Source organism: Notolepis coatsorum (assembly GCF_963971535.1).
Source record: "Notolepis coatsorum genome assembly, contig: SUPER_15_unloc_1, whole genome shotgun sequence".
Classification (NCBI taxonomy): Eukaryota; Metazoa; Chordata; class Actinopteri; order Aulopiformes; family Paralepididae; genus Notolepis; species Notolepis coatsorum.
Window position 1 is genome coordinate 1,313,503 of NW_028174866.1, and position 23,033 is coordinate 1,336,535.

At 44.6% G+C, this 23,033-nt stretch overlaps 1 protein-coding gene across 1 annotated transcript in view; it reads left to right on the forward strand.

Annotated features, from left to right (window-relative positions):
• Window positions 1-23,033, forward strand: part of LOC311242244 (liprin-alpha-2-like) — a gene marked incomplete at both ends in the record, with an annotated part of 92,614 nt that overhangs the window by 34,910 nt on the left and 34,671 nt on the right. Inside the window, one exon of the mRNA XM_084338442.1 lies at window positions 3,190-3,291. Within this exon, the coding sequence (XP_084194568.1) occupies window positions 3,190-3,291 (102 nt within the window). The remainder of the gene's footprint in view (window positions 1-3,189; window positions 3,292-23,033) is intronic.

The window sequence follows — 23,033 nt, forward strand, 5'->3', positions numbered from 1 at the left end:
TTTGGCACTAGTCATTTGCCAAGGAAATTACAATGTAGAAACATGTCCCCCTTGTCTTGTTGTGAGGGACATCTTGGACGGGTGGTGGTTGGGGGAAGGGGGTGGGTGGGGGGGGGGGGCAGCCGGAACCCCTCTGGCTGTAATTGGCATTTTGGCTCAGACGCATTTAAATCCTGTCGTCATTATCCGTCTGCTTAGAGAGAGAGAGAGAGAGAGAGAGAGAGAGAGAGAGAGAGAGAGAGAATTGTCCCATTATCATCAATTAAAATACAACAAATGCCATCGAATACTTTCGCTTTTGATACTCGAGTCAGTGCATACAATATCAAACGCCTTTCCACTCGCACTTGAGTATGATTTTGAACAGAGGACTCTCACCAGAGTACTGTTTCGGCTACCCCCCCCCCCCCCCCCATGATCTGTCATTGTGTGGTGGGGGGGGGGGGGGGGGGCTAATCAAAAGGATGTGTATCTTTGATACAGTATACTATGGATGGACGTTGATGCCGAGTAGGGCAGTCTTAAATACTCCGAAGCTTCGAAGCTTCGTTTGATAGGCATGGGATTCGAATATGAAATATTTTTTCGCAAAATAGCCTATATTGCAAAATCAACTCTGCCTCTCTTTGTTAATTACAACAAGCAATGCTGTTTGTTATTTAAGATGAGGTCGGACTCTGCACCGACAGATTTGTGTTCATTGGCTGCAGCAGACTATACATACGCTGTCTCAGACATACTGTAGTCGACATGTGTCAACAAATGTACATGCCTGTTTGAATTTATATTGTACCATTATTACTGTTCAAATGTAATGATTGTGAAATTATTGTTTAACGAGACTATGAGCTGTATGTGTATTAGGGGTGGGAATCGCCAGAGACCTCACGATACGATACTATCGCGATACTTGCGTCACGATACGATAGTATCGCGATACTAAATATATCGCGATATTTCTTTTTTTTTTATCAAATTAAATGTATTACCTTTTTTCAACTGCAAAATAAAACTTTGTCAACATGTTTTATCTAATAAAATAAAGTTCAGTCTGTTCATCTCACTTCAATAATTTTTATTGCAGAATATGGTATTTTCTCAAGCAGACGGATCTAAACACTGTAATCTGTGTTGCATGTACTTAACAAACTGAACTGTTTGTATTACAGTCATATTCCAACTTAACTGATTGCACATGTGTGTGTGTGTGTGTATGTGTGTGTGTGTGTGTGTGTGTGTGTGTGTGTGTGTGTGTGTGTGTGTGTGTGTGTGTGTGTGTGTGTGTGTGTGTGTGTGGACTACTGTACTATTACAGGTATTGAAATGAACAATGCAACTTTCTTATACAATTTTTTTTTTATGAATAATTAAATATCGATACTTGGCGTCCCTGTATCGATACAGTATCGCCACGCAAAGTATCGCGATACTACTACGTAACGATTTTTTTTCCCACCCCTAATGTGTATGTCACTGAATTTCCCCAAGGGGATTAATAAAGTATCTATCTATCTATCTATCTATCTATCTATCTATCTATCTATCTATCTATCTATCTATCTATCTATCTATCTATCTATCTATCTATCTATCTATCTATCTATCTATCTATCTATCTATCTATCTATCTATCTATCTATCTATCTATCTATTGTGCTGCTTTTATAAAGCCTCAAATGATGGCTTACAATATTTCATGAAAGCAAAGTGTTTCGTTTGTCTAGGATTTAAAAAGGTTTCAACTTTACAGCACTGACAAAGTTGAAGAAAGTGCTGTACAAGTCCTGCAACACATTTAAAAAAAGATTTATCTCGAAGCTTCGTATTCAAATCGAATCTCGGCCCCGAAGCTTCGAATTCCAAAAAGAAATTCGAAGGTCAGCCCTAATGCAGAGTATTAGTGCTGGTCAATTGGACCAAAAGATCACATCACCATATTTCTCTTAATTTTGTCAGTATAACGGTATTTGATGGTATTTAGTTGTCCACTACAAATTACAATAAAACAAATTTTTATGAGAAAAACAAACATGAGTTTGAGAAGGGGCAGAAAGGAAGCAAAGCTTATTGAGTCCTGCCCCTTTGTTACAATATCTTTTTTGGTCCACTTTTTTTTCTCCTTATTTTTCTATTTTTCTCCCATCCCAATTTCGCCTTGCCAATTCTCCCTTCAATTCTCCCCTCCCCTGTCTCGAACGTTGCTAGACTATGCCTCCCACTGGTCGGCTGCAGTGAGGACCAAGCCTTGCATCACGTGTCCCCTCCGGTACACGAGGAGGCAGCCGTCGCATCTTTTCACCTGAACAGCGCAATCTCTCAGTGGCGAGGAGTAACGCGTGGGAGGCTCATGCTGCCCCCGATACTTCCGGATTCTGCTGTACAGGCGCACCAACCGACCTGTAGGAGTCGCCGTCCACAACGTCCAATCCCCACCCACCGGCTTTCCCACCCCTAACACTGCCAATTGTGTTAGTATGAACGACCAGCCAAGCCGGTAGCAACGCAGCGAGCTGGGCTCGAACCCAGCATATCCTGCGTTAGTGGTGAGCGCCTTGCCCACTGTGCCACTTAGCCGCCCCCTTTGTTACAATATCTTACAATTTTAAATAAAGCTCAGCTCTTACTACCTAAAAGAGAGAAGAAAAATGATATAATATATATTCCCAGAGAGCAACTATCTCAGTTCTGTTCTTTTTTCTATTTTCTAACTTTGCAATGTTATTGCTCTGTTTCGTTTCCATTTGTAGTCCATTCCACTTGTAGTCTAGCCCCTTTCGTGACTGCGATGCAAGCCATGGGCTGGAATACGCAGTCACTTATTCCTCCGTAGTAGCCAGGTTAATTTGCACCACCAAGCACTGCTTAAAAGCTAGCGGTGGGTCCAAAATTTCTTTTTCAGGTCTGGTCAATTTTAGCATGGTGTTATTCACAGTCAAAGATAAAACCATTTTTATTGATATTCTCATTTGGTTCATTACAATTTACTCAAGCGTAACAGACACAGTATTTCTGACACTGGGAATACATTCCCTGAGATCCATAGATGTCCCTAGAATCAGATACCAAGAACATGCAAATGGCGGTGTTGTAAAATATTCTATACCTTTACATGGATCCACAATGGTATACCTTCCAGCCCTAAGGAGTGTCACTGACCGATCCTACTGGCTTTCTGTTCTCGTTGACCAGGAGTTTGCAGCGCTGACCAAGGAGCTGAACGCCTGCAGGGAGAACCTGCTGGAGAAGGAGGAGGAGATCTCTGAACTCAAGGCCGAGAGGAACAACACACGGGTGAGTGAGGATACTCTGACACACATGTAGCACTCGTGTCACTAACAGTAACAGGGTGTTGAGGCAACAGGCGTAATCAGATCAGGCCGGCATAGCCTTGATCTAGATCTGAGGTTCAGTGGGTTGGCTCGCCATCTTGTGTTGGTCCGGCACACTGCCTCGTTCCGCGTGGGCACACGTGGTGAGTGGTGGTCGGCCGGGACTCCTGCCGGGGGTGGAACGGGGTGCTAGAAAAACCTGGCCTGCGTTATACAGGCATTCAAAAAATAAAAGCTATTTACCATCTTTTATCGCTTCATCATCTTTTCATTGCTTTTAGAATGACTAATCAATCAGGCTACTTTTAGCTATGCTAAGCTAAAGTAGGCTACCTTATCACAGCACGTGGGAATGTCCATCTGTCTTATGCTAAGTTAGGCTAAAGTGTGCTAGCATATGGGAACATTCCTCACATTCCATATTAAACTCTCAAAAGCAGTAAAAATGTATATAGACCATGTTCTTATCGTACAGCATATCAATACAATTATAAGTACTTCTGAAATGGTTTCTTTCTAGTTTTCATTTAACCAAATTGAGCTTGGAGCTTCGCTAGCATGACTCGGGATGAAGCTACATTATTAGCTGATTAGCATCGAGCTAGCGATTTTGTACATTCGACAATGGACAGCACAATATTGATGAAACTCACCAAAACTGCTTCCGGAAATGGTATGCTCTTTGACTGCAACAACTTCTTTGGTTTTGTAACTGGGGGAATCTTTTATGACTGTTTGATAACTATTTCGTGGTGCTAGTTCATTTCAGTATCCAGCAGCATTCAGCTGCGTCAGTCTCCGCCAATCTGTAATCTCATCTGCCGTAAGGCAAGGCTCACCTGCCGTAAGGCAAGGCGTGGCTGTCGTGACACCTATCTCTTGTCATGAGGTAATTTAAAGGGCAGTGAGGCAATTCAAAGGATTTGGTCAAAACGTTGCTAATCTCATATGAATATATGACCCATTAACTATTTATGTTCTTACACAATAGCATTAACTATTTATGTTCTTATTCAATGGCATTAACTATTTATGTTCCTATAACTACATAGTTATGAATCTGAAACCTGGGTTACACACACGCACACGCACACACACACACACACACACACAAACACACACACACACACACACACACACACACACACACACACACACACACACACACACACACACACACACACACACACACACACATGAAAGGCAAAGAAAATTAAAAGCACTCACTTGAATTTAGTTGAAGGGCAGAATGAGTTTAGACTACTCCAACTCTGTTACACACACACACTTGAGAGACACACATGCATGTAGACACACACAACATCACACTGTATGCCCATGATGAAACACACACACATCATGTCTCACAGAGCCGCCGACTGACTTACTAAACATATAAACTACTGTCCAAACTGCCACCAATAATTAGTTAAAAAGTCCAAATGTGCTGGCGGACAAAGTAACGTCAGGATGGGGTTGGTGTGAGTGATGAGGCGTGAGCGCCTGAGGCCTGCACCACTCACCACTGGTGTTGCACATTTCCAGACAGCTGAAGGTGTTAGCTGTCTTGGAGAAAATTACTGATGAGGATGCTGAGAGTCAGCCTATACTTAGTTTATTTCATTCCACCCAGGGGAACCACTTGAATTTGTGGGGTAGAGCGGCATCACCGGCATCTCAGCGATCAGGAGGTAGAGCAGTCGTCGCCTGTTAGTCGGAAGGTTCCCGGTTCGATTCCCGCTCCTCCCGGGCAGCGTGTCGTAGTGTCCATGAGCAAGACACTCAACCCGTAATTGCTCCCGATGAGCAGGTCGGCACCTTGCATGGTGGCCTCTGCCGTCTGTGTGTGAGTGTGTGAGTGAATGGGTGAATGTGAGTGTGTCACAAACAGGTGGTTTCTGACAAATAGCGAGTCCACCACACGTGATAACAATTTAACAAAATAATTTATCTAAACACAGAATAATTGAATAACAACAAATATGTGTGTATCAGAATCAGTGGTGAGTGCAATGTGTGGATGAGTGAGTGTGTGTGTGGTGTAATTATTAGTATTAATATGTCAAAGGATTCCAAGTTGGGTGTGTTGGTACAACCTGTGCCTAGGAGTTGAAAAAGCAGACAGAGTGGAAACATAATGATGCTGTGTGTGCAGGCAGCTCTCTGCACTGCACTGCACAGGTGATTCAAATTGGGCTAATGACCTACCACCATGCTCTTTGAGTCAACAGACTCCCCGTTTGCAGGTAAAGTGGGGGTCGTCACAGTGAGGAACAGAATTATAAAGCACAAAATAAAAGCACCATATAAATGCACCATTTACCCATTTACCATTCAACGAGGAAATGAAAGCAAAAAATAAATAAATAAATGAAATACAGATTCAACAACAGGATGAGTGCCATTTTCTGGAAGAGTAAAAACTTGTAAGCTAGGACAGGTATAACTTAAACAAAATTTGTTTGGTCATTTTCCCGTAGCCATTGATTTTTTAAGCATACTCTCTGGAAAGCGTGAGCGGCGCTACATCAGACGAGCGGTGCTCTTCTCAACTTGCAATTCGCTTTTTGTTTACAAGTCAGATTTCGAATGCACATTGAACAGACTCAGAAATGTAAGATATACCTGACCTACATTAAGATAAGATAAAATGATCCTTTGTTGATCCCCTTGGGGAAATTCAGGTGTCAAAGCAGCATGGGGGGGGGGGGGGGGGGGGGATACAGGGGGGGGGGGGATGCATAGAAGCATTAGAAGTGTTTCATCTTCAATAGGTATTCTGCCTATTATTGAATATGTATTTAAAGTTTTAATTTCACTGTAACTCCATTAAGTTCCTTGTTGAGCTGCCGGGAGAGATGACTTTGACGACGCTTCTCCCCACGAGGCTTTGAAGCTCGTTCTCGATGAAAGCAGAGGCATGAGTAGGCTACGGTGCAGGCTTTTTACCAACACGTTGTATTACCCCCTAAACATACATGTTCAAAATATGTGCATTGTGCTGGTCTTTGCTGCTATAACCATCATGCATTATACTGGTCTTTGTTGGTATAACCATCATGCATTATGCTGGTCTTTGTTGGTATAACCATCATGCATTATGCTGGTCTTTGTTGGTATAACCATCATGCATTATGCTGGTCTTTGTTGGTATAACCATCATGCATTATGCTGGTCTTTGTTGGTATAACCATCATGCATTATGCTGGTCTTTGCTGGTATAACCATCATGCATTATGCTGGTCTTTGTTGGTATAACCATCATGCATTATGCTGGTCTTTGTTGGTATAACCATCATGCATTATGCTGGTCTTTGTTGGTATAACCATCATGCATTATGCTGGTCTTTGCTGCTATAACCATCATGCATTATGCTGGTCTTTGCTGCTATAACCATCATGCATTATGTTGGTATTTACTGCTATAATCATCAGCATTATGTTGGTCTTTGCTGCTATAACCATCATGCATTATGCTGGTCTTTGCTGCTATAACCATCAGGCATTATGCTGGTCTTTGCTGCTATAACCATCATGCATTATACTGGACTTTGCTGGTATAACCATCATGCATTATGCTGGTCTTTTCTGGTATAACCATCATGCATTATGCTGGTCTTTGCTGCTATAACCATCATGCATTATACTGTGTCAGGATCCTAGGCCCGGTCATGGTTGGACGGGTCAGGATGGTAACTTTGAGCAGTGCTCTCCACCTGACTTTGGGCAATGCCCTCCATCTGACATTGGCCCTCGGCCTGACATTGGTCTACCACCCTCTAGTGGTCACAAACAATCGATACACGCTGTAATGATAAATATCCTTAACAGTATGCTGTCATTACATTGTTTGTTGTTGATATTACAATTGTTAGCTGTTTAGGTTTCTCTATGTTTGTATTTCTGATTATGTGTGTTATATAGCCTAGTTCTTGTTCCTTTGTGTTGTATTAGTTCTTATGCCTTCTCCCCCCAGCTGTCGTCCATTACTAATTAACGTTAATTAGGAGCTGTATTTATTGCCTGTGGTTGCTGAGATGTTTGTGGCGACATACCTCCAGTTACCCCCTGTTCCTATCCACGTCGTGTCGCACCGTTCTCCCTCTAGTAAGTCTTAGTGTTTGTTGTTTTTTATTGTGAAGTTTGTTATGTAGTTTCTGTATGTTCCTTGTATTGCACTGGATTCTACAGTAAACACCCTTCTCCAAGCTTCACTCCTCGCCTCTGCCTCCTCCATTCCTTCCCTTTCTGTATTATTGTATTCTACCTACCCCATCGTAACAGAATGTCGCCACCAATAACGAATACAGCAGGAAGGGCAAGCGATACCATTCGGGTCGTCCTGAGCCTGATGGCCGGTGAGACTGACATGAAGCATTACTCACTGGCCAAGTGGGGGTTCCTGCTCCGGAAGATCGACCAGGTCGCCATGGAGAATCCGACACTGGAGCCAGCGATGTGGGAGATGGCTGAACATGTTGCTGGCCTCATGGAGAAGCACAAGTCGGAGGCTAGGGTAGCTAGCCTGCCGACTGTTCTCAGGCTTACGGTCAGCCTAGAGCCCCCCACAGCCGTTGAGGCTGTTCTGACGTCCCCAGTTAGCACAGCTCCGCCTGTTAGCTCCGCCACTATAGATGGCCAGACGTCCCCAGTTGGTACAGCTCCACCCGTTAGCTCCACTCATACAGCTAACAAGACGTTCCCAGCTAACATAGCTCCGCCCGTTAGCTTCGTGCCGATAGCTAACCGGCCGTCCCCAGCTAACACAGAACCGCCCGTTAGCTTCGTGCCAATAGCTAACCGGCCGTCCCCAGTTATCACAGCTCCGCCTGTTAACTCCGCCACCATAGATGGCCAGACGTCTCCAGTTAGTACAGCTCTACCCGTTAGCTCCGCTCATACAGCTAACCAGCCGTCCCCAGCTAACATAGCTCCGCCCGTTAGCTTCGTTTCAATAGCTAACCGGCCGTTTCCAGCTAGCACAGTCTCCACTGCCAGACTAGGCTCCAGGTTCAGGGTGAGCCTAGTATCTGAGACAGACCAGATGTCTCCAGCTAGCACAGTCTCCACTGCCAGACTAGGCTCCAGGTTCAGGGTGAGCCTAGTACCGGAGACGGACCAGATGTCCCAAGCTAGCCAGGCATTCCCAGCTAGCACAGTTCTCACAGGGAGTCCAGGGCTCACAGTTATCCTAGCCCCCGAGGCTAGTATGGCTAGCAAGGCCTCCACAGCTGGTCCAGCTTCCACGCCCGAGACAGCTAACCAGACGTCCACAGCTAACATAGCTCCGCCGGTTAGCTTTGTGTCAATAGCTAACCAGCCACTCCCAGCTAACCTAGCTCCGCCCGTTAGCTTCGTGTCAATAGCTAACCAGCCGTCCCCAGCTAACATAGCTCCGCCCGTTAGCTTCGTTTCAATAGCTAACCGGCCGTTTTCCAGCTTGCACAGTCTCCACTGCCAGACTAGGCTCCAGGTTCAGGGTGAGCCTAGTACTGGAGACGGACCAGATGTCCCAAGCTAGCCAGGCATTCCCAGCTAGCACAGTTCTCACAGGGAGTCCAGGGCTCACAGTTATCCTAGCCCCCGAGGCTAGTATGGCTAGCAAGGCCTCCACAGCTGGTCCAGCTTCCACGCCCAGTCCAGCCTCTGCTCTGGGTCCTGGCTCCTCATTCCCGAGTCCTATACCACGCCTCGCCGCCTAGACCGGCCCGGTCTCCACATCCTGCCCGGCCTCTACACCTGGCCCGGCTGCGGTGCCGCCGCCCTGCTCCTCGACGGATCCTGACTCCCCGTCTGGTCCAGCTCTGCGCCGTGATCAGCGTCCTGGTCCTCGCCGTGGTCCTCGCCGGGGTCTTCGCCGTGGTCTTCGCCGTGGTCTGCGTGGGATCCTGCTCCAGGGGTCGTCGCCGCCGCACCTCCGGTCCGGCTCTCCTGAACCGGTCCCGGGTCCGGCGGCTGGAGGGTCTCTCGCCCGGGATCCTGCTCCAGGGTCCAGCTCCCCTTCCCGGGCTTCTACACCTGTACCCACCCCCCCTCGTCGGGCCTCTCTTCCCAGGTCCAGCCCTCCTCGTCGGGCCTCGGTGCCCGTCCCCACTCCCCCTCGCCGGGCCTCGGTTCTCAGGTTCTGCCCCCCTACCCGGGTCTCGGCGCCCATCCCCACTCCCCCTCACCGGGTCTCTGTTCCCATCCTCACCCCCCCTCTCCGGGTATCTGCACCCGTCTTCAGCCTCCATGGCTGCTATGCCCCTCCTGGGGTTTTCGCTCGGCCTCCCGGCCCCTGGTCTTCGGGTCCCCTCCCTGGATCCTCTCCGGGGTTCCAGCTTCCTCCCTCGCCTGGCTATGGACGTTGTCTTCGGGGGTCTGGAAGCCCCCCGTTGAGGGGGAGGTACTGTCAGGATCCTAGGCCCGGTCATGGTTGGACGGGTCAGGATGGTAACTTTGAGCAGTGCTCTCCACCTGACTTTGGGCAATGCCCTCCATCTGACATTGGCCCTCGGCCTGACATTGGTCTACCACCCTCTAGTGGTCACAAACAATCGATACACTCTGTAATGATAAATATCCTTAACAGTATGCTGTCATTACATTGTTTGTTGTTGATATTACAATTGTTAGCTGTTTAGGTTTCTCTATGTTTGTATTTCTGATTATGTGTGTTATATAGCCTAGTTCTTGTTCCTTTGTGTTGTATTAGTTCTTATGCCTTCTCCCCCCAGCTGTCGTCCATTACTAATTAACGTTAATTAGGAGCTGTATTTATTGCCTGTGGTTGCTGAGATGTTTGTGGCGACATACCTCCAGTTACCCCCTGTTCCTATCCACGTCGTGTCGCACCGTTCTCCCTCTAGTAAGTCTTAGTGTTTGTTGTTTTGTATTGTGAAGTTTGTTATGTAGTTTCTGTATGTTCCTTGTATTGCACTGGATTCTACAGTAAACACCCTTCTCCAAGCTTCACTCCTCGCCTCTGCCTCCTCCATTCCTTCCCTTTCTGTAATTATTGTATTCTACCTACCCCATCGTAACAATACTGGTCTTTGCTGGTATAACCATCATGCATTATGCTGGTCTTTGCTGCTATAACCATCATGCATTATGTTGGTCTTTTCTGGTATAACCATCATGCATTATGCTGGTCTTTGCTGGTATAACCATCATGCATTATGTTGGTATTTACTGCTATAATCATCAGCATTATGTTGGTATTTACTGCTATAACCATCATGCATTATGTTGGTATTTACTGCTATAATCATCAGCATTATGTTGGTCTTTGCTGCTATAACCATCATGCATTATGCTGGTCTTTGCTGCTATAACCATCATGCATTATGCTGGTCTTTGCTGGTATAACCATCATGCATTATGCTGGTCTTTGCTGGTATAACCATCATGCATTATGCTGGTCTTTGTTGGTATAACAATCATGCATTATACTGGTCTTTGCTGCTATAACCATCATGCATTATGCTGGTCTTTGCTGGTATAACCATCATGCATTATATTGGTCTTTACTGCTATAATCAGCATGCATTATGTTGGTATTTACTGCTATAATCATCAGCATTATGTTGGTCTTTGCTGCTATAACCATCATGCATTATGCTGGTCTTTGCTGCTATAACCACCATGCATTATGCTGGTCTTTGTTGGTATAACCATCATGCATTATACTGGTCTTTGCTGCTATAACCATCATGCATTATGCTGGTCTTTGTTGGTATAACCATCATGCATTATGCTGGTCTTTACTGGTATAACCATCATGCATTATATTGGTCTTTGCTGCTATAATCAGCATGCATTATGTTGGTATTTACTGCTATAATCATCAGCATTATGTTGGTCTTTGCTGGTATAACCATCATGCATTATGTTGGTATTTACTGCTATAATCATCATGCATTATGCTGGTCTTTGCTGCTATAACCATCATGCATTATGCTGGTCTTTGCTGCTATAACCATCATGCATTATGCTGGTCTTTGTTGGTATAACCATCATGCATTATGCTGGTCTTTGCTGGTATAACCATCATGCATTATGCTGGTCTTTGCTGGTATAACCATCATGCATTATGCTGGTCTTTGCTGCTATAACCATCATGCATTATGCTGGTCTTTGCTGCTATAACCATCATGCATTATGCTGGTCTTTGCTGCTATAACCATCATGTATTATGCTGGTCTTTGCTGCTATAACCATCATGCATTATGTTGGTCTTTGCTGGTATAACCACCATGCATTATGCTGGTCTTTACTGGTATAACCATCATGCATTATGCTGGTCTTTGTTGGTATAACCATCATGTATTATGTTGGTCTTTGCTGGTATAACCACCATGCATTATGCTGGTCTTTGCTGGTATAACCATCATGCATTATGCTGGTCTTTGTTGGTATAACCATCATGCATTATGTTGGTCTTTGCTGCTATAACCATCATGCATTATGCTGGTCTTTGCTGCTATAACCATCATGCATTATGCTGGTCTTTGCTGCTATAACCATCATGTATTATGCTGGTCTTTGCTGCTATAACCATCATGCATTATGTTGGTCTTTGCTGGTATAACCACCATGTATTATGTTGGTCTTTGCTGGTATAACCACCATGCATTATGCTGGTATTTACTGGTATAACCATCATGCATTATGCTGGTCTTTGTTGGTATAACCATCATGTATTATGTTGGTCTTTGCTGGTATAACCATCATGCATTATGCTGGTATTTACTGGTATAACCATCATGCATTATGCTGGTCTTTGTTGGTATAACCATCATGTATTATGTTGGTCTTTGCTGGTATAACCACCATGCATTATGCTGGTCTTTGCTGGTATAACCATCATGCATTATGCTGGTCTTTGCTGGTATAACCATCATGCATTATGCTGGTCTTTGTTGGTATAACCATCATGCATTATACTGGTCTTTGCTGCTATAACCATCATGCATTATGCTGGTCTTTGCTGCTATAACCATCATGCATTATGTTGGTCTTTGCTGGTATAACCATCATGCATTATACTGGTCTTTGCTGCTATAACCACCATGCATTATGCTGGTCTTTGCTGGTATAACCATCATGCATTATGCTGGTCTTTGCTGGTATAACCATCATGCATTATGCTGGTCTTTGCTGCTATAACCATCATGCATTATGCTGGTCTTTGCTGCTATAACCATCATGCATTATGCTGGTCTTTGCTGCTATAACCATCATGCATTATACTGGTCTTTGCTGCTATAACCATCATGCATTATACTGGTCTTTGCTGCTATAACCACCATGCATTATGCTGGTCTTTGCTGCTATAACCATCATGCATTATGCTGGTCTTTGCTGCTATAACCATCATGCATTATGCTGGTCATGCAGGGTTGCAGACGGATAGCTTTTTACTGAACGCACAGAGAGGAAATTGGTATTTATTTACTTGGCAGGAGAGACTCTGGAGAAGACGGTAAGCACATTTCCCATAATGTTTTCCTTTTAAGTCGTTTTCAGGAGAGAGATTTTGAGCTGAGAGAATCAGTTCGATGGTAATATTTTCATAAGTGAATAAACAAACCTCAGAGGAAAGTGGTTCCTGTAACACTGTTTGAAGCTAGAAGGCCACCTGAGAAGAGACTGTTGTGGTGTAAACAGGGCCCGCGCTTCTGTTTACAGACATATGAATTGTTCTAAGATGTATCTTCTAGGCTTACGTTTGGAATTGCGAACACATATCTATCCCCAAACAACTGCACAGTGCACCTTTAACACTTTGGTTGCCACTTGTTAACATGGTAAAACATGGTTGAATGCCACCACCCACTTGTGAATGCATAATCTCTGTCTTAAATTATGGCTATGTGTCTTAATCTGCCCGTCGCTTATCAATGACTTGTTTGCAGTCAACATTGTCGAAACGGATTGTTTTTTTAATCGGTTCGTTTCCGTTTTATAGCATTTTGAAAAGCCCTCGTTTTTCAGGAAAATATAGAGATTCCATGATAACGGCATTTACAGGAATATTCTGGAATACACAAAAAAATGTAATTTTTCTGCCTATTTATGAATAGTTTTCAAATAAACGCTAGATTATCGATAGTATATGTGTACTAGAGAAGCGTTCTGAAAAATATATTCTCTCATTTCCTGATCGCACACACACACACACACACACACACACACACACACACACACACACACACACACACACACACACACACACACACACACACACATGCTGATATCTTTGTGAAAATAGATCCGATTACCCCAAGACTGGTAAAATAAATAGCTTACCTCAGATGTTCTCCAAAAAGTTTATTCCAATTCCTGATCGCCATTCCAAATATCGATCGTGTTTATTGATTCAGCGTTGGGTACTGTAAATATCTATTCCACGCGTTTTCCGGCTTGGCGATCACTTGGGTCTCTTCAGATGCCTCGCCGGAGAAGTAAAATGAGGAGGCTGGACCCCCCCCCCCCCCCCCCCGCCCCCCCATCAGTCTAATCCAATGGGGTGCAGTACCATCCGGAGAGACGATAGGGGGCGGTATTTTCCCAATGGAGCTCAGAGAGAGTCTGCAGCACTAGCGTGAGGCTCGGTTGATGAAATATGAATCCAAATCGTGAATAAAAAAAAATACGACAAACAAACGCTATATAGCGTTGGTGGCATTCAACAGTCGGCATGAACTAACGACACAACGCGTCCGTGGCACTCAAAGTGTTAAAATCCGACGTTGAGTTTCTCAAGTTTTCCTTAATGATCTCCTCCACACATGTTTTAAACACTTTAAAAAAACATTGTACTGTATATTGAATAACAATTATTTTGGTATAGTTTTTATAATACATAATCAAATAAATAAACTACAAAAAATGGCGTAGCAGTGTCCAGACACCTCTGCCCTCGTTGAGAATGCAAGGATCTATTTAGCTGATATCAGCACACCTTACTAAACTTCATTCACACTGCCATTGATGTTGAACAGGTGGTGTGAAATAGTCCATGAGACTTGAACGTTGTTTGAAAGTCGCAGCTAGGTACATGTCACTCAGCCTTCTGAAAACCACTGTGTCGTGTATACACCTATGCACACGAAATCAGTTAAAGACAGGACAACAAATCTCTGGTAATGTGTGGGCTGTACCCTTCCTGCCCTCCCTGATGACTTGTCGTACGGAACTTGTAAGTCGCTTTGGATAAAAGCATTTCAGCTAAATGACTACAGTAAATGTAAATGTAAATGTAGAAGTCGGAAATTAGACTGGTATGTTCCTTTAAGCTTTCAGTGCACCGAGCAAAACATGTGCACTGTCCATATCCAATAACCACACATACCTCATTAAGCCCAAATAATTTGCCTGAACACTTTTCCATTTACTCTCTACGGACGGCTGCTCAACTGTAAAACCAAGTCCAAATAGACTTCTTTAAGCCCCCCACCCCCCCCCCCCCCTCAAACTCTTGGGACAAGAACCCAATACATTAGCAGGCTGGCTGGGTTGGACGGCGCAGATAAATACCTTTCATTAAAACAAGTAACCAGACACTGTTATTGACAGATAAAGCTGTTTTTCAGCACCCCTGCTGTGTAATGTTTTACAGTAGCGCACTGTCACTCACTTGAGTGCAGGCTAGCTGCCAAAGAGAGAGAGGGGGGGGGGGGAGGGGGCGGTAGATAGAGAGAGAAAGAGGGAGAGAGAAAGAACGAAAAAATAGATAAATAGGGGGGGGGAGAGAGAGAGATAAAAAGAAATAGATAAAGAAAGAAATATAAAGGGAGAAGAGCGTAAGAGAAAAGGAGAGAGAGAGAGAGAATGGAGAAAAGTCCTTCTCACTGTCAGTCTTCATTAGTTCAAGTTCAAGTTCTTTAATAGTTGTCATACAGAAGTACAGAATACTTTCATACAAAATGCTTCTTACTGTTACGCTCCAGAGACTGTGCTAGACAAGATAGTATCAAATAACATAATAACATAATATAGCATGAATTTAGAAGAAGAAAATGAGGTCACAGTTGTTCGGTATAGACATATGTACAATGTTCTGAGTTACCATATAATATACAATACACAATACTATGCAGTGTACTAATGTACAGTACTATCTAGTGCAAAGCAGAAATGGGATGAGGTACAATTTTAGGTACAATTTACAGTAAGGTGTACGAGTTGTAGTGCAATCCTTCATCCATAAATATAAAGTGTGGGGAGTGGGTGCTACAGTGTGTTTGTTTAAAGTGGGTGTGTGCTATAAAGTGTGTGTAGTGGGTGCTACAGTGTGTTTGTTTAAAGTGAGTGTGTGCGTGTGGATGTGTGTGCTATGTGTGTTTGGTGGTTGTTGTTGTGTAGTGTTCATTCATTGTTCGTTTAGCAGCCTGATGGCCTGGGGATAGAAGCTACTTCTGAGTCTTTCTGTGCTCGCCTTGAGACTCCTGTATCGCTTGCCTGACGGCAGCAGTTCAAAGAGGCAGTTGTTCGGGTGGCTCGAGTCCTTAATAATTCTCTTAGCCTTCCCCTTGCAACGCTTGTAGTAAATGTTCTGGAGGGTGGGGAGCCCCCCTCCAATTGTGCGTTCGGCTGAACGTGTCACTCTTTGTAGTCTGCTTTGGTCTTTTGCAGTGCTATTCCCAAACCAGGAGGTGATGTTGCCGGTCAAGATGCTCTCTATTGTACATGAGTAGAAGTTCTTAAGGATCTTCTGGCTGACTTGGAACTTCCTTAGGCGCCTGAGGAAGTAGAGGCGTTGTCGTGCCTTCTTCACCACACTGTTAATGTGTATGGTCCATGTCAAGTCCTCGGATATGTGGGCTCCGAGGTACTTGAAGCTGTTGACTCTCTCAACCGGTGCCCCGTCGATGCTGAGGGGGCTGTAGTCCTTGACCCCCGACCTCCTGAAGTCCACAATCATCTCCTTTGTTTTGCTGACGTTCAGGGAGAGGCTGTTTTCCTGGCACCATCCCGCCAGGACCTTGACCTCTTCCAGGTAGGCCCTCTCGTCGTTGGCAGAGATCAGGCCCACCACCACTGTGTCGTCAGCAAATTTGACGATTGTATTGCTACTCCGCTGAGCCACACAGTCGTGTGTGTACAGGGAGTAGAGGAGGGGACTCAGAACACAGCCCTGGGGGGCCCCTATGTTGAGGGTGATGGATGAGGAGGTGCAGTTGCCTGCTCTCACCACCTGGGGTCTGCCAGTCAGGAAGTCCAAGACCCACTGGCAGAGGTCATAGCCCAAGCCCAGGTCCCTGAGCTTGGCTATGAGTATGGAGGGGACTATGGTATTGAATGCCGAGCTGTAGTCGATGAATAGCATTCTCACATAGTTCCCCTGCCTCTTGTCCAGGTGTGATGCTGCTGTGTGCAGCACATGGGATATGGCGTCCTCCGTGGACCTGTTGGGGCGGTATGCAAATTGCAGGGGGTCCATGTTGATGGGGAGGGAGGAGCAGATGTAGCCCTTTACTAGCTTCTCAAAGCACTTCATGGCTATGGAGGTGAGAGCTACAGGGCGGTAGTCGTTGAGGCAAGCAGGCTTGGATTTTTTGGGTACAGGGATAATAGTGGACTTCTTCAGGCAGGTGGGGATGACAGCCTGTTCTAAGGACAGGTTAAATATGTCAGTGAATACTGGGGCCAGTTGGTCGGCACAGACTTTTAGGACGCGGCCGGGGATGCCGTCCGGACCTGCTGCCTTCCTGATATTCACTTTTTTAAAGGTCCGCCTCACCTCATGCTCTGTTACCCTGAACACTGCGCCTCCATCAGCAGCCGACCCCCCCCCCCCCATTGCCGAGGCTTGTGAGCTGGTGTTGTTATTACCAGCATCAAACCTCGCATAGAAGGTATTGAGGTCGTTTGCTAAGGAGATGTCACTGTTCAGTTTGAGGGAGGCGCCTTTGTAGTCTGTCATCGTTTTGAGCCCCTGCCACATAGCTCTAGAGTCAGCTTGTTCAAACTGGAGTTCAATTTTATCCCTGTAGCGCCGTTTGGCCTCTGACACTGTCCTCCTTACGTTGTGTTGCGCCACCTTGTGGTCATTCATGTTGCCTGCCACTAGGCCGTCATTGTATGCTTTGGTGCGCTCTCTCAGAGCTTCACGGACGGATTTGTCTACCCAGGGTTTTTGATTTGGGTAAACTTTCATTTTGGTAGTGGGGATTGTTTCTTTCACCCTAGTACAGACATAGTCCAGCACTGTCTCCGTGTAGGCATTAATGTTATCTGTGTCGCGGAATACAATCCAGTCTGTGTTGTGAAACACTGACCGGATCGTGTCCTCTGACGTCACATCCCATTTCTGCACCTCTCGCGAGACTACGGGAGTACTTTTAATTCTTTGTCTGTACTTTGGTGTAAGGAAAATGGATGCGTGATCTGACTTGCCAAAGCCACTATCAGAATGAGCCTTGTAGCCACCTTTAAATTGCGTGTAACAGTGATCTAGGATGTTACCGCCTCTGGTGTTGCAAGTCACATGCTGGTAGAAATCAGGCAATACCTTTCTCAGATTGGCGCTATTGAAATCTCCCAGTACTAAAATGGCGGCGTTAACGTTCGTCGCTTGTATACTATTTACCTCGTCATGGAGTCTGGAGAGCGCGGCGTTGTTGTTGGCTTGCGGTGGAATATACACTCCGACCAGGACGATCGCCGTTAACTCCCTCGGGAGGAAGAAAGGACGACACTTGATGGTTATATATTCCAGTTCTGGGGAGCAGTGGTTGGATAATTCCTTCACATTCGTTGGATCACTCCAATTTTTGTTAAACATGAAGGCAATACCTCCACCACGTTGTTTACCGGACTCTGATTGTGTCCGATCCTTCCTATGGATAAAGAAGTGATCCGCTGGTTGAATCGCGTGATCTGGAACCTCCGGTGTTAGCCATGTTTCGGTGAAGCAAAGGACATTGCAGTCCCTAACGTCTCTTTGATATTGAATCCTTGCTCGGATGTCATCCAGTTTATTGTCTATTGATTGTACATTGGCTAGCAATATACTGGGAAGTGGTGTACGGTGTCGTCTGGATCTCAGCCTGTTTCGGATCCCAGCCCTTTTTCCTCGACGTCTTTTCCTGGGGTCTAGGAACAAAGGATCTGGTCCTAGTCTCCGGAGGATTTCTTCCGGCCATTGATGTGGTTCGGAAAGTTGATCCAGCGAGTAATCCAGTTGGTAAGTTTCCCGTAATCCAATGTCTATGAGTGACTGACGGTCATATACATTAAATGCACCAACAGTTGGTACGCACAAAACTCTAAAAACTATAAATATTAACAAAAGTAAACACAGTCTCGACGGAGCTAACAGAGAGGCAGCCGAACGGGGCGGCGCCATCATCATTATCACCTTCAAGCCTCCATGGGGTGATTAATTTATTAATTCATTAATCACCACACACACTTTTAATTTAGCTCAGTTTTGTTTAATAATAATAGCTTCATTTTATATAGCGCCTTTCAAAAAGACCCAAGGTCGCTTTACATAGGGGAAAAATAACAAAAGTAACAAACATAGTGGACACACACAACATAAAAAGTGAGAATTTAGGGGTTAAAGGCCAAGTTGAAGAGGTGGGTGGCCGTTGCGGAGTTCTGCGGGGAGGGAGTTCCAGAGGGTGGGAGCTGCCACACTGAAAGCTCTGTTCCCTGAAGGTCCGCAGTCTGGTTCGGGGGATGGAGAGCTGACCAGTGTCCGTGGATCGCAGGGACTGTGACTGAGTGTAGGGGTGGAGGAGGTCAGTGAGGTACTGAGGTGCCAGAGCGTGGAGGGATTTGTAGGTGAGCAGGAGGGTTTTGTAGGTGATGCGGGATTTGATGGGGAGCCAGTGGAGGTGGATGAGGGTGGGGGTGATGTGCTGCCAGGGTTTGGTGCGGGTTAGAACCCTGGCAGCGGAATATTTTTTTTGAACAATGTTTTTTTATTTGAAGATTCAGTTTTCACAGGCGGTCCCACATGAGCCAAAATAAAATAAAATAAGGGCCTCCCTTCCCCCCACCCCTATACCAGACAGAATCATTCTAAGATACCTTAAAGCAGTGGTCACCAACCCGTCGATCTTGATCGACTGGTCGATCTTTGAGACTGTCCCTGTAGATCTTTCCATGAAAATTAAAAAAGAAAAAAAAAAAAAAAAAATCTTACACTGAGAGTCCACATTACAGTTCTACTTTTGTTTTGATGTGAAAAGTGATGCTGCACTTAGCACTGACTGAGAAAGTACACATTACAGTTCTACTTTATAAAATGCTAATTGTAAATATGTTTGTCAATGTTAATAATATGAGAAAGTCCACATTACAGTTCTACTTTTGTTTTGATGTGAAAAGTGATGCTGCATAAGATGACTGCACTTAGCACTGACTGAGAAAGTACATAATAGTTCTACTTTGACGTTTTAATGTTGGACCAAAGCATTGCATGTAATTAGAATACAGGCAAATAAAGGTCATTTAGTTTAAAGTACAATCTTGGCTGTCGTTTTCTCTCAACGCTTCAATAGGTAGATCTTGCCTTCACAAAAAAAAAAGGTGATCTTGGGCTTAAAAAGGTTGGTGACCACTGCCTTAAAGCATTTATTAATCATTGTTTTTCCTTTTAGCTTTTAAATCACCAGACAGCAGTGACATATGCATCTCTTGTATTCTGTAGATAGAGAAAAAGAAAAGTAAGCACATAAAATAATAGAATAATAAGCTGAGAGACTAGGAAGGCCAGTCAGATCGCCTCTGTCACATTATCCGCTTCCATACCCTCAAAGAACGTTAGGAAAGGATCCCAAATATTGTGGAATTTTTCGGTACAACCTCTGACAGTATACCTGATCTTCTCCAGTTTAATATGATACATGACCTCTCTCATCCAGTGGCCGTACACCGGTGGACCTGGGTCTTTCCATTTGAACAGTATTAGCCTTCTGGCCAAGAGTGTACAGAAGGCCAGCATTCTAGATTCCCACCATCTAAAGTGGATGTCCGCTGGGGCCACTCTGAATATTGCAATATATGGTGATGGCTCCACTACCTTTCCAAATATCTTAAAGGTGTCAAAGATGGCCTGCCAATAGGTGTGCAACTTTGGGCACGTCCAGAACATGTGGAGCAGAGTGGCTGGAGCCTGTCTACAGCGCCGGTCACATAGAGGGTCTATGTCGGGATATATCTTAGAGAGCCTGTCTTTAGACCAATGCAGTCGGTGTACAATTTTAAACTGGATAACAGCATGTTTAAGGCATATGGAGGAAGAGAAAATCCCCTGTGTTATTTTGTCCCATGTGTCCTCTGTGATTGGCTCATCTAAGTCTGTCTCCCATCTGCCCCTAAGGAGATCCAGAGGTGTCAAGTTGCTTCTATTAAGTAATTTGTAGATTCTGCTTATAGCTTGTGTCTGGATCAATTTACAGTTCAGGATCGAGTCTAAAAGGGAGGCCGGAGGACACACTGGGTAGCAGTCCGAGTTTGAAGTTACAAAGCTCCGGAGTTGCAAATATCTATAGAAGTGTGACCTAGGGATTTTGTATTTCTGTACCAACTGTTCAAAGGAGGCAAAGTTGTCGTCTCTAGATAGTGTATCCATTAGGAGTGTGAGCGTGTGCGTCAGCGTAGGTGTGAGCGTGTTTATATGTCTGTATGTGTGTGCACATATTGTCCTCTATTGGAGCCAAAATGATACACTGTTCATATCACCTGTACATCATAAGTGGCTGTTAGTGTAGGATCAGAGATCCGCTGGATGTTGAGTGAATTGTATAGCTTAATAATAACCAGTGGTAAACTCTCGAAGCTGGGTGGGTGAGTTACTTAGCTTGATATATGGTATCCAGTGGTGCCCACTTAATGCTAGGCAGGTGATGCCACACATAGATGATCACACAGACAGTAGACACTACAGTAGCCTCTATACATAGTGCCCTGTTGAAGTTAAAATGATACATTGTTCACATCACCTGCATATCACAAGCAGCACGCACACACCGATACATCTCTCCTTTCCATGTGGTCTGTTGATATAGGATCAAATCTCCGCGCTCGTGCGTCAATGTATATGTGACTCGGCGTCATCAAACCCGACTTAGTCCGCGAGATACAAGCGTCAGAAAATGCGAAAATGCTTGCACTTCAGAAAATCAAAAAAATCGAAATCTTGCTTTTTTGACTGCTTTGAAATGTCATTGCTCTGTTCCCTTATTTGCAAACTTTAATACAACTTGTAAATGAGTTAATGATTGTTAGATTGTCCGACAGTATTGTGTCTCAATACTGTGGAAAGACTACAGGCGAGGGCTTTACGCTGGGTGGTCTGTCTGCGCGTGCTTCATGCATTCATCTTCACAGGTACTTAACGGGGTGTTAAAAACACACACAAGCACACAAGCTCTCCTTTCTTAGCAGAGAGAACGAAAATGTAATACACTTATCTTAACGTTATACGTTATAGCAACTTAACTTGTGACAAACGCAGTGTCTATATTAAAAAGACCTTCATCATAAAACGCGAGTCGGGACTCGGGTGTATTGTCATTAAACAACATTAAAACACATTTAGAATGTCACACATTTTATGAGCGAACGAACTTCGTTCGAGTGGATTTATTGCAACTTAATGCTGTCCTTATTTTAATGTTGCGCTTTGTTATTGCGTGGCTTGAATCCGCAGCAGTAAGCCAGATAAACAAATGTATTAACGCGCCTTTCAAGATGCGCTATTGGTCAGGCCAGGCCGCTGTCCTCATTCAGAGCGAGAGAGGGGGAGGAGCAGCGAGCAGCGAGCTGTGCTCCGTGTACAACAATAACACTATGTTATGAATAATCTCTCGCAGTTCATTGAAGCGGGCTACGTGAACTATCAGCCACTGCTGTGTGACGAGGTTTGGTGTTTGTCACCCGCCCCGCTTACATAGCAGGGAAGCAGTCAATGGACTTCTGGACTTGAACCTTGTGTTGCACTGTATCCATGTCCCCAACCACCGCACTTTCACAGTCTTATTGTTGTCTCACTGTTCTGTCCTGTCTTGCACTTTACTTAAAAATTATTTATTTACTGTTTGTATTGTTCTTAATTGTGAAAAAAGTATGCACTGTAATGTCAAAACACGTTCCATTTTGTACCTGTATGAAATGGCGAATAAAGTAATCTGAATCTGAATCTGAAGTCAAGATACTCCTCTTCAACCTCCTTCCTAAAAATATAGTCTGCTCTCAGTGCTCTGGTACACTACCACACTACAGAAGGTTAACTCTTTCACTACCACACTACAGAAGGTTAACTCTTTCACTACCACACTACAGAAGGTTAACTCTTTCACTACCACACTACAGAAGGTTAACTCTTTCACTACCACACTACAGAAGGTTAACTCTTTCACTACCACACTACAGAAGGTTAACTCTTTCACTACCGACTACAGAAGGTTAACTCTTTCACTACCACACTGCAGAAGGTTAACCATTCACTACCACACTACAGAAGGTTAACTCTTTCACTACCACACTACAGAAGGTTAACTCTTTCACTACCACACTACAGAAGGTTAACTCTTTCACTACCACACTACAGAAGGTTAACTCTTTCACTACCACACTACAGAAGGTTAACTCTTTCACTACCGACTACAGAAGGTTAACTCTTTCACTACCACACTGCAGAAGGTTAACCATTTCACTACCACACTACATACGGTTAACTCTTTCACTACCGACTACAGC